The 11,222-nt window shown below is 40.5% G+C and overlaps 1 protein-coding gene across 13 annotated transcripts in view; it reads left to right on the top strand.

Moving 5' to 3' along the window:
• PPP4R4 (protein phosphatase 4 regulatory subunit 4) overlaps window positions 1-11,222 on the top strand; it is a 139,211-nt gene that overhangs the window by 79,651 nt on the left and 48,338 nt on the right. For all 13 annotated transcript variants that reach the window (XM_025206287.1, XM_025206278.1, XM_025206280.1 and 10 more), the window contains 2 exons: window positions 1,013-1,120; window positions 8,763-8,884. In XM_025206287.1, the coding sequence (XP_025062072.1) occupies window positions 1,013-1,120; window positions 8,763-8,884 (230 nt within the window). The remainder of the gene's footprint in view (window positions 1-1,012; window positions 1,121-8,762; window positions 8,885-11,222) is intronic.

The raw sequence follows: 11,222 nt of genomic DNA, 5'->3' as shown, positions 1-11,222 counted from the left end.
AATTTGGGGTGGGCAAGTTCCCCGGGGGTGGGGGTTGGGGGGGGGGGGGGGGGTGTGTGGAGGATGGAAACTGGTGACGGCTGGGGATGCTGCTGGGCTCTTGGCCAATGAACAGCATGAGGGGGAACAGAAAAAAAAATGGTGCCTCTAGCATGAAAAGTGCCTGTAATTGGCAACTGTCAGTGCAATGGCCGCCCAAAAATAATTGGTGGCATGTGCGATTTTAAGTAGATGTCTACTTAGATGAAATAATGGCTAAGCTCCAGTGATTCCCATCCTCCAATCTGAACGTTCTGTCCTTTTGAGTCTATTCAGGTATTTCGGATTATGTTTATAATAATTTCAGGTCCTGCATCATACATTAGGAAGGTGACAGAGGACTGTTTAACAGCACAGGGTGTACATGCTGATTTTGAATCGCCCTATCTGATTTGGTGGACACTTGTATAGATCAATCTGATATCTGGTTCAGTGAATTGGACTGTTTTCACCTAAATTTCTAAGTTAACAAAACAGCCACTTGGCCTGTATTTTTGTGTTGTTAGCAAGCACTTTCATGATGTCAAAAATAACTGACACTTGCATTTTAGTGGATATAATTGCACATATGCATTCTTATGCCAGCAGTCCAAAGATTGCACTGAAGTTGGTTATTAAGTATTTTTATTAAAAGTTGCACTTTTAAAATATATGAAAAGCTTTTTAAGTATTAGCAAGTTATGGTGAATGTGGATAATATTATTTTTGTGTTAGCTTACAGCATGTTGCTTTAGCCAAAATGCTATAAAATGTCATAATTATAAGTGTAAAAATAGTTGTCTATATTGCCCTTTCCTTCATATTATTATTTGCTATAGAAAAACACCTGCTGTTAAAGATGATAAATATTAAAAGCTAATATGTGAAGAGTAAAATTTTGAGTTCTGAGAACCATTAGAATCATTTATGTAAGCCAAATTGATTTTACAGGGTTTTTCTTCTTAATGTTAATTTAAATTGTTCTTATTTTTAGTATTAAAAGGGAAATTCTTCCATTGGTAAAATCACTCTGTCAGGATGTAGAATATGAAGTTCGATCCTGCATGTGTCGCCAACTGGAACATATAGCTCAAGGAATAGGGTGAGCAGAATTTGTATACTGCTACAGAATGTAAATATATATCTTAAAGTGGTTAGTGGTAATATAAAAATGCTTTGTAACTTGAAACATGGATAGTTGCAATTTAAATAATTTGATTCTGAGCCTGCATTGAGATTTCTCATAGATATTCCCCACTACAAAGCTGTTTTTGTGAATTATAGTAAAGTGAACCCATCATGTAAACAAAAAGAGGTTTATTTTTTCCTGAAAAAGGAACTGATCCAAAGCCACTTCAAGTCAATGGAAAGGTTCCACTGGCATGTAGTAAATGTTAAAGTACTGTAAATTGGATACAAATCCCACTTACAGTAAATTTGTATTCTGGAGGAACTCTTTAAGCTTGAAACCCTCCCCTGTTTCTTTATACTTATGACTGTAGGACTTGAGAAGGCTTTGTGAAACTAACATGTTACAGCTTACAGGGCAGTGTCTCAATCTTGAATATCTGGAACAGTGGTTCTCAACCTTTGTAGACTCAAGGTGACCCTCAGGAATTTACAGCTCTTAACTTTTTCACTCATTTTTTGACAATGGAAAAATAATAGAGCAATTCTTCTATTGCAAAGAACTCACAAGAGGCTGCAACAAGTCAGAATGTTTTTAACACTCTGGATTCTTGTTTGCAATGTCTGGGTTTATCTTGTAAATCATGCAGGTGTTTGCACACCTAACAGTGCTAATATTGAGCAGCACTGTGCATCATCTTAAAAAGTATCTTGTGCCTCTGTGATTGAGAATCACTGGTCTGGGAAACTAGTATTCTTAACATTCCTGAGATGGAGATCTTAATACTGATGGCAGTGGCAACCCCTAGAGCAACTTCCCTGATGCATTTCCAGGTTAGTATTTGCAGAGTGGGTGTTAGGGCCTGTGAAAAAGTAAAGTGAAGTAAAATAAGTGTGGTAACTATAGAACTAACTATGAAATCTTCACTTCACACTCTTCGTTGATATATTTTGGTAAACTTCATTTTTACCATAAGTATTTTTGTTTTTAAGAGTGCAAATGATTGCATCGAAAATGTAGGAATTAATAAAAATAGGTGGTCACATTATCTTCAGGAAGTAGTAAGCCTGTATAAACTATTATTTACTTTTTCTAATTCCCATTTCTTTAAAGCATTTTTCAAGCTAAATATATCATTTTGCCACTAAAACAAAAAACCACAAACACACAGTTTGAAAATGTCTCTTTTATTTCAGCTATTTTTCCTGTTCCCCATTACCTGTTTTCCTTTTGTTTGCTATTCTAACTTCCTGCATCTTTATTTGAAATCTGTTTTTCCCCTTCTGCATCCCAGCTCATATATTCATTTATTTCTTGATCCACTTTGTTCCTTATTTCCATTTGTTTTCTCTCACTTGAAATGCACCTCTGCATTTCCATTGTTTTCTACAACTTTATTTACCAAGTCTCTTGACGCATTTACCATTCAAAATAAGCTACAACACTGCTGTAAAATATTATTTTGTTGGGGGTGACAGTCCAGCAATATGATTTAGTGATATGAGTAACACTGGTGAATGAAGCATGACTGAGGAGAAAGGAATCCATTTTTATTCGGTGACTTAGCACAGGTGTTTTGGGGCTGTTAAATCATACTCCAGAAAAAAATGAATTAATTCACCCTGTTGGGTGATGTTACCTTTAGCCTAAGCAAAATTAGACACATTACAAAAAGGATATTGAATTTTTTTCAGCAAGGGATGCATATTGTGCAAAGACAATTGACTAGGGAGAACAAAACCATGAGCAGTCTTCAGAAAGGTGATTTAACAGAGAAAACTGTACAATAGTTGATATTTAGAAAAATACAACTTTATCTGTTTCGTTGTGAAATAAAGCAAGTGAACAACAAGAAACATCCATGTTTTAATGCAAATATTGCAACTGGGCACAACAGCATTAATTTCTTATGTTTCTCTGCCATTTAGTGATACCCATTTCATAATTGCAAACAGTATTTCCTGGTCATCTTATAGAAATGATTAGCTGGTTATTATCACTTAATCAGACTGGTACTGAAATACTACTTGGTTTGTTGCTATGAATTGTGTCAATAAGCTGTAGTAGCTGGATTCATGTCACTTTGCGTGTACTTATATCTGAACATTTTGAAACAATAATTTTCATTGATGTGCAAATGGGCAACTATCTTCAGTTTAGTTAGTGTAGTGAAAAAGTATTTTTTTTGGTTCCTTTTATTAAGGCTACCCTATGATGTTTTGTTTTTCTCTGGCACTTATAATACTTATTTATACCACCTTCAAGTCTAAAAACTGTCTTTACACAAAAAGAATATCTAAGCATCCTTGTATAATTTTGGTTTTGTCCTATTGGTTAGCACTCGCATGGTTTGATACTGAATTATAACATGGTATTTGCCTGAAGTTGCCTCCCTTTTTGTGTTGCATAAATGTAAAAAGCTGAATCCCTATCTGGCATAAACTTGTTCGCCTCTTGTGTCACTCCATATCAGCCAAAGATCAGACCAAAAGCTTTCCCAAAAAGAGGATTAAGTTCAGGTCTTGTTAAGTTCAACCCTCTTAATTATTATAAAAAGCCAAAATATGGAAGTTTTAATATCTGGAAGAAGCAAGCATGACATGGAAGGAAGGTGGAACGCTGACTCTCTTCCACTCCCTCCAGGTATTAATACAATTTCAAGAGACCTTTTTGCTCTCATATAGACAGGGACAAGATATGCCCTGAAAAAATACCAAATAATCGTTACTGACAACACCTCTACCTGGGCATCTACATTTCATTTGGTTGTTCAGGGAAATGGGTTTTTTCTACCTCTTCCTCAGACCAACCCAACTTTGTTATACAGGTGATTCAATTCTGAGAATATATCTTTCCCCTTCAGTCTCCAAGGTAATGAAAGATTGATAGTAGATATGCAGTAAATGCAGTAGATATTTAGATTCATATTGCCAGGATTACCTTCAACAGATAGTGGAAAGAAGAATCTTTTTGCTCACTTCTTAGAACTGGCTTTGAAAAAAACAAACTTAGTATTGGGCCAGAAAGTCAGTTTGCTGTTCCCTATGGATAATGCTAGCTTGCAGCACAAGCTCCTCTATGACTTTCAGGGACAAGTCATTTCCATGTGCTTCCACCTGTCACAGATTGTTTTTATTTAGGCATAAATAAAATAAAGAATATACATCAATTCTTATAACACTATAGTGATACATTTATATATGTTAATATTCATATTCATTCTGGCTAGAGACACTGGCTTACTAGCTGAGGAAAGTGTCTGTACGAGTGTGTGTGTGTGTGTGTGTGTGTGTGTACACACACATATATACACAAGTATGTAGATATATAAATCTATTAGCTGGAACTGCCTACACCTATCTATAATATAAGAAAATAAGAAATAATGCATATCTAGATTATCTTTGGTCTATTTATTATGCCTGCAATAATGTCTTGGTCCCTTTGTTTTCTTCGATACATTCTTTCCTTAAAATTAACTTTATTCACTAAAGCTCTCACTTCCCCAACCATTTTTTATAACCAGCTCCATTTCTCCTTATTTGGTTCCTCAAACTAGGGGTGCACCAATAAAGATTTTCTTGGCTGATACCGGTGGCTGATAATTAACCAGCCATATTGGCCAATACCAATCTGATAGCTGATTTACAGGAATGCAGGATGGCAGCTAGGAGAGCAGCATCCAGCTAGTAAGTCTGTGGGGGTGAAGGAGTGTAGGGGAGAGAAGGGGTGTGAGGGGGGCAGATTGAGGCCCGTGGTGAGGGAGGGAGTGGGGCAGGGGCAGACGTTGTCCAGCCAGGGTGGAGAATGCGACCCCAGGAGCAGGGTGGAGCTGTGGGTGGCTCATCTAGGGGGTGGGCAGGAGGTGGGGGCTCCCCACCGCTGCATACATCCCTGGGAGACGCATGGGAGCACGTGCCCCCTGGATTTGTACATGGGGAGGAGGTGGGCTGCGGGTTTGGGGCCGGGGGCTGCACCGGCCTCTTTGTGGTGGAGGGGTTGGCCTGGGGTTGTGCTCAGGGCGGGTGGTGGCAGTGCTGGGAGTGGGGGCTATGGCAGATTTTGGGTTGGCTGTAGCCCGCCCTGTAGCCCCCACTCCCAGTGCTGCCTCCACCTGCCGTAAACCCATCCCTGGCCCAGCTCCCACCTGGAAGAGGCTAGCACTGCCCCTGGCTCTGAGCCCTCAGTGGGCAGCCTGCTCTCACCCCACACACAAATCTGGGGGGGGCACATGCCCCCATGCCTCCACCAGGGGTGCCTGCAGCAGCGGGGAGGTGCACCCCACTCTGTACCCCCTGGACGAGCCACCGATGGCTATGTCCCACTCCTGGTGGTGTCGCACTCACTGCCCTGGCTGGGCAGTGCCTGCCCCTGCCCCGCTTCTGCCCCACTCCCTCCCTCACCATGGGGGCCTCGATCTGCCCCCACCCTATACCCTTTCCTTCCCCCACTCCCCTTCTCCTCCCAGACTTATCAGCCAGACACTGCTCTCCAAGCTGCCGGGCTGTGTTCCTGGCTGCGTGCATGCTGCGGCTGCGTGTATGCATGTGGCATTTATCAGTGGCATTATCAACCGAAAAAGGCCAGTTGCTAAAAATGTTAATTTTCCTTTTATCAGTGCTGATCTGATATGCAACCAATATGTTGGTGCACCTCTACCTCAAACTATCCTTTTTTTAAAATGCCCTTTACCCTTTAGTCTCCCTCACCTTCTTCCCACCCTCAGTATTTACCCAGTCTGTTTTCCTTCCCTTTTGGATCTCAAATGATCCTTTTTTTTTTTTTTTTTTTTTTATCCTTTACCCTTTTCATAAAATATGAAGATTCACTCTGTCCCTCAGATGGAAGAGAATATTTAATCCATCCACACCTGAGTAGTGAACTCCTTACCAGGAGCAGAGTTGGCCTTAGGGAAAATGGTACCCTGTGTAAACTTCTGTTTTGGCACCCCCTCACCCTCCCAAGTCAGTGGTGCTGCTGCAGGCAGAGGCAAACAGCTAGGGGCATGGGGTGCAGTCCAGCAGGGAGGTGGATTGGCATGGTGTGCCACGCAGGCAGGCACTGCTGCTGCTGTGCAGGAGCAAGATGGGTGGACTAGAGCAGGCACCACCCACCCACATGTGCCTGGCCTGGCTCCTTCTGAGCAGAGGCAGGAGGCGGGGCGCAGGCTGGGCTGGGCACTGCTCCTCCTGCATGGGACAGGAATCGGCTGGAGTGAGGCAGGTGAAGAGCACTGCTGTGAATGTGTGCATGTGTGTGTGCAATCCCCCTGACCATGGTGCCTTGGGTGGTCGCCCACATCTCCTACCCCTAAGGCTAGCTCTGCCTTGAGATTCCTGAATCTCATCCTAGAGGAGTATGGTATTATATGATAGCTCATCAGATACTGTTTTCTAGAGGTAGTCATACAGAGTCATATTTTAGGCCTTCCCCAGGCTCTTCCCATGTTGTACTATTTGTACTCCACCACCGCCCCTTTACCCTTTCCTTTTAACATTAGAATTTCCCCATTTTCCAAATGTATTTTGGGTCACAAAATTGCTGGTTTTTTATCTCTCCTTTTTTTCCCTTGTCCTGTTTCCCCTTTCATGTTTAATTTTCTTCTCCCGCATACTATTATTCAGTCTCACTCGGGTCTGCTTGAATACCCCTAGATTTGTAACTTTGAGTCTCCTTGCCCTTGTACTCTGGTATCTTCTTTCTCCTGAGCTTTAACAGTTTGCCATTCAGTATTATGGCGTTCCTTTTCATTGTCTGTATTGCTCTCAGGCTGAGATTCCAGGGTGCTTTCCATTTAGTTTAGTTTCTCAAGGATTTTAACATAATCTTTTTCTCCTTCAAAACATATGGCTGTTCTTGATGTTTAAAGATAAGTTTAAAAGGAAAACCCATCTATATCTTAAATTTACTTCTCTGAGAGATGCTGTGATTTCACTCAATTCCTTCTCCTTAGTGTTGCCTATAACAAGTTGTGAACCACTTATTTTATATCCTTTCAGAATAGGATTAGAAGTCTCTCTTCTTCTTCAGAATCTGTTGCTTTTGTTCAAAATGGAGTAAACATAGTGGCATGTCTCTTTGTTTGAATTGGAGGGAGTGTAGAAAGCCCTGTGCCCTACTCTGTGTCTACAAGCAGTGTTGCCTTTGGGTGCTGACAGACATGCAGCTTCCCAATCTAACTCACTGCACTTCACAAAGTGCCATGAGTTAGACCAACCTTCCTGACCCAACAGATGTTTACTGTTGGATCAAGAGGGTGGGTGATTGAGTTCCACTTCAGAACTGATCCAGGGAGAGAGGCTGAATGTCTACAACTTCTGTCTCCTAGCCCCACCCCTCTCTCCAAGCTTCCATGCTATCTCTGGATGAGAAGGCGGGAAAGGCAGGGGAGGGAGGTCCATTCTGACGTTTCCCTAGCCTGCTGTGGAGTGGGGGTTGGGTGGATTGGAGGTCCCCCCTTGAGGTGGGGGGCTCCAATTCACCTGCCCCACCTTCTAGCACTGCCTGGGCAAACCCTCCCTTCCCTTCCCTCCCATTCTAAAGACAGTGCCTGGAGCAGAGCTGGGCTTTTGCAGTGTGTTCACCTGAAACCTCATGTAATGAGGGTTCAGATTGTCATGTGATCGGGCATTTTTAAAGTGCTTTGCAGCTATGCACTTCTGTCAGTGCATGGCTGTAGAGCACTTACAGTGGTCAGTTGTGCAACAAACTCACATTTGTCAGTGCTGTTTGTTTTCATCTGTAGGAAGGAGTGGAAATACCTGCTTTATACTCTGATGGATATCCCTTCTCTGCAGTTGCTAGGAATCCTCTTATTTGCTATTTCTTCTTTCTCAATTTTCTGTAATCTCAGTTTTCTCTGCAAGGTCCTTTTATTTTTTTTCCATTCGTCTTAATTTTATTTTGAAGGTTTACTGTTGATTACAGGTTTCTCTCTACCTTTATCTCCAGGTCTGTCACCCTGCTTGTCAATTTCTTTTATCTCTGATTTGATTTTATTAAACTCTGCTGCCATAGAAGATTTTAAAGCTCTCATTTCTGAGGTGAACTCAAAGTCCTCTCTGGTCAGAGGGGCTGTTTTTGTCTTTCTCCTTCATTGCTTTGCATGTTCTGTTTCCTTGTGCAGCAGCCAGCTTTGGTTGTGCAAACCTTGTGAGTTGTTCTGAATTAAGGATCTTCCAGTGAGTTTCTTCTGGGAAGTAGCTTTTCAAATTGATCCCTGTACATGGGATATGCATTCTACAAACAGAGGAAATGATTTTTGGGAGTTAGGGGGTAAGGGATCAGCTGTGTTTGTGGATTGTGCCATCTCTCCCATGGAGATCTAGCTTCGGGCAGCAGTCTGCTCCGGTGATGTCATGTGATCGCTTTCATTTTAATGTGCTTTTTTATTGCCCTGAGAAGTTTCTGAATATCTGTTCAAAGTAAAATTTTAAAATGTTTGTTTTTTTTTTTTTTTTTAAATGGCATAATATATACAATTTTCTTAGTCATGAATAGTGATTATTTTGTAATATAAGCTTTCAGGAGAGAGTTATTTTGAGGGAAGGTTGTGTTTAGTATTACAGATGCAGTTCAGTATTACGTCTTTCCTAATGTTTTTCTTGCTTTTCAGGACAGAACTAACAAAAAATGTGGTACTTCCTGAATTAGTAGAATTAGCACGAGATGAAGGGAGCAGCGTGCGTCTTGCAGCATTCGAGACTTTAGTTAATTTGCTTGAAATGTTTGATGCAGGTAAGCTCATAGATAGACCTGCTGCGCACAGTTTTGCTGTAGTTTTTCTGGACTATAGAATTGAATTTTATTGTATGAATGAGGTTACAACTGTGCTTTTACATCTCTATGGTCTATCCACACTATTAAGATTTTTTTTTTATTATATATTTTTTTCATTTTCTTTATTTTTGACTGTTACGTGCCTCATGAGACTTCATGTACTTCATCTTCCAAGTGGGAGTGAGCCAGCTGTCAAACAGCGTACCCTAACATACTGTTGTGGAGAATAAATTGGCTGAGCAAAATGACTCTGCATTTGATAGGAAAGTCGGATTGTTATCACTCTTTATGTAATGCTACAAGTCTGTTCAACTCTGTATAGAACATAGAGTATTACAGAGTCCCTTTCCAAAGAGCTAATATTCAGATACTCTTACTCATCTTGGTTTATTTATTTCTTGAGTGCTTCTATCGATTTCACTGAAAGAATTTAAGAGTATGCTACAGCTCACTGAGTAAAGGTATCAGCATCTGGCTCTAGTCAGTACCCACTGGATATGTATTGCAGATAATGATCTCAAAATGGTGTGTTCATACTTCACTTTTGTTATAAGTGCACTGTCATTTACGGAAGAAATTGTTTTAGAAGGGACTTGAATGAAGTAAGGGAAATTCTTTAGTGCACTATAAAAAGACTAATTCAGTGAATAAGGGTTGGCAAGGAGAAGCAATAAGTAAAGGTAAAAGACTTGGAAGGAGCATTAACAGAGCAGTTAGAAAAACTTGGGTAGAAAGAAGAGGTCAAATGTAGACAGGATTGTTCAAACACTATAGATGAAGACAGCAAAAATTTGAGTTTGCAGTATGGCAGACCAAATACAGTATGGTAGACTAGATGTTGACACAATTGTTTATTCTGCCTTCAAGTATACATTAGTGTAAATCCAACTGTTGGAACTCATGTGCTTCATGCACGCAAGATTAGTGTCTTTGGAGTGGAAGTTTCCATTGGCCAGATCATACCCTTTTTCTTTTGTGCTGTTATACATAGGCATAAAGGGCAGAGTGACCATACGTTTTCCTCAGCTCTTTTCACTGCCTTTGGCAGTGAGACAAAAATCAGTAGCGTCCAAACCAGCATACTCTATTAGCATTTGCTAACTTCCAGCTTAAAAAAAATAACTAGTTGATTCTTTTTTCTGTCTTTGCAAATCTACCATTAAATTAGACTTTACATAAAAACCCACACTGGCTTACCTACTGTTGCTGTCTCCAAGTCAGTGCCTGGACCTTGTGCCTTGCTTACATACCCTTAATTATACTGTTGGTCTATACTGCTCTAAAACATGAGCTGACTTGTATTGAATTTTTCACAAAAAGGAGTGGCCTCATTGCTTCATTTAAGAGTCATAAAAGTAGTACCGTAAGAGTACAAGTGATAGGCTTAGGGGTTTTTTTTATTCTGAAGAACAAAGGGGGTCTTTATCCTGTTTCAAACTTGAGGAGACTGAGCTAATAAATATGGTGCTCCATATTCAGGATGGTGATCGTTGCCTCTCTTCATCCTATTTCATCATACTAAAGACAGTTTCAAGAATTTCAGCCTATAGAATGCATACTTTTACAGATAGCTCTCAATCTGCTGAGCAGGAAAGATTTGAGATTCATCTTAAGTTGCGTTATCAATGCAGCATATTGCATTTGGAGCCTTCATTTACTGAGGGTCTTCACAAAAAACCCAACAGTGATAGTAGCACATTTTAGAAGAAAGGGCATCTATGTGTACCCCTGTCTTGACAATTGGCTGATCAAAGGCAAATCCAAGCAGGAGAGAGTGGAAAGCTTAGAATATGTCTTCTCTTTAATTACCCATCTAGATTTGGTGATCAATAAATAACCACCTCTTACCCTATCAGATATGACAGAGTTCTAGCTGAAGCCAGCAAGAGCTTTCCTTCCACAATACAAACTCCTATCTCTGTGGTCATTATTAAAGAAAATAAAATCAAACTTGACCATAACAATCTTGCTTCAGGCAGCTGGGCCTCAAAGTGATATGAATTTATAAGATGTCACTTGCTAATCTTCACCTCCAGAATTTTCAGTTTTTGCTCAAGTCTTGGACCCTTTCTCTACAGTGGTTTTGATCACATTGGGAACAGGTTTATGAGTCCATCTTATTTAAGTTTGTCTTTAGAAATGTTTAAACATCCAATTCTCTTTCTTTCTCACCTTTGCGTATATGATAAAGACGTAAAAAATGTGAGTGTGGATGACATTCATAGATTCATAGATGTTAGGGTCGGAAGGGACCTCAATAGATCATCGAGTCCGACCCCCTGCATAGGCAGGAAAG

The sequence above is a fragment of the Alligator sinensis genome, unplaced genomic scaffold (assembly GCF_000455745.1).
Source record: "Alligator sinensis unplaced genomic scaffold, ASM45574v1 scaffold47_2, whole genome shotgun sequence".
Classification (NCBI taxonomy): domain Eukaryota; kingdom Metazoa; phylum Chordata; order Crocodylia; family Alligatoridae; genus Alligator; species Alligator sinensis.
This window is presented reverse-complemented; position numbering and strand designations above follow the sequence as displayed.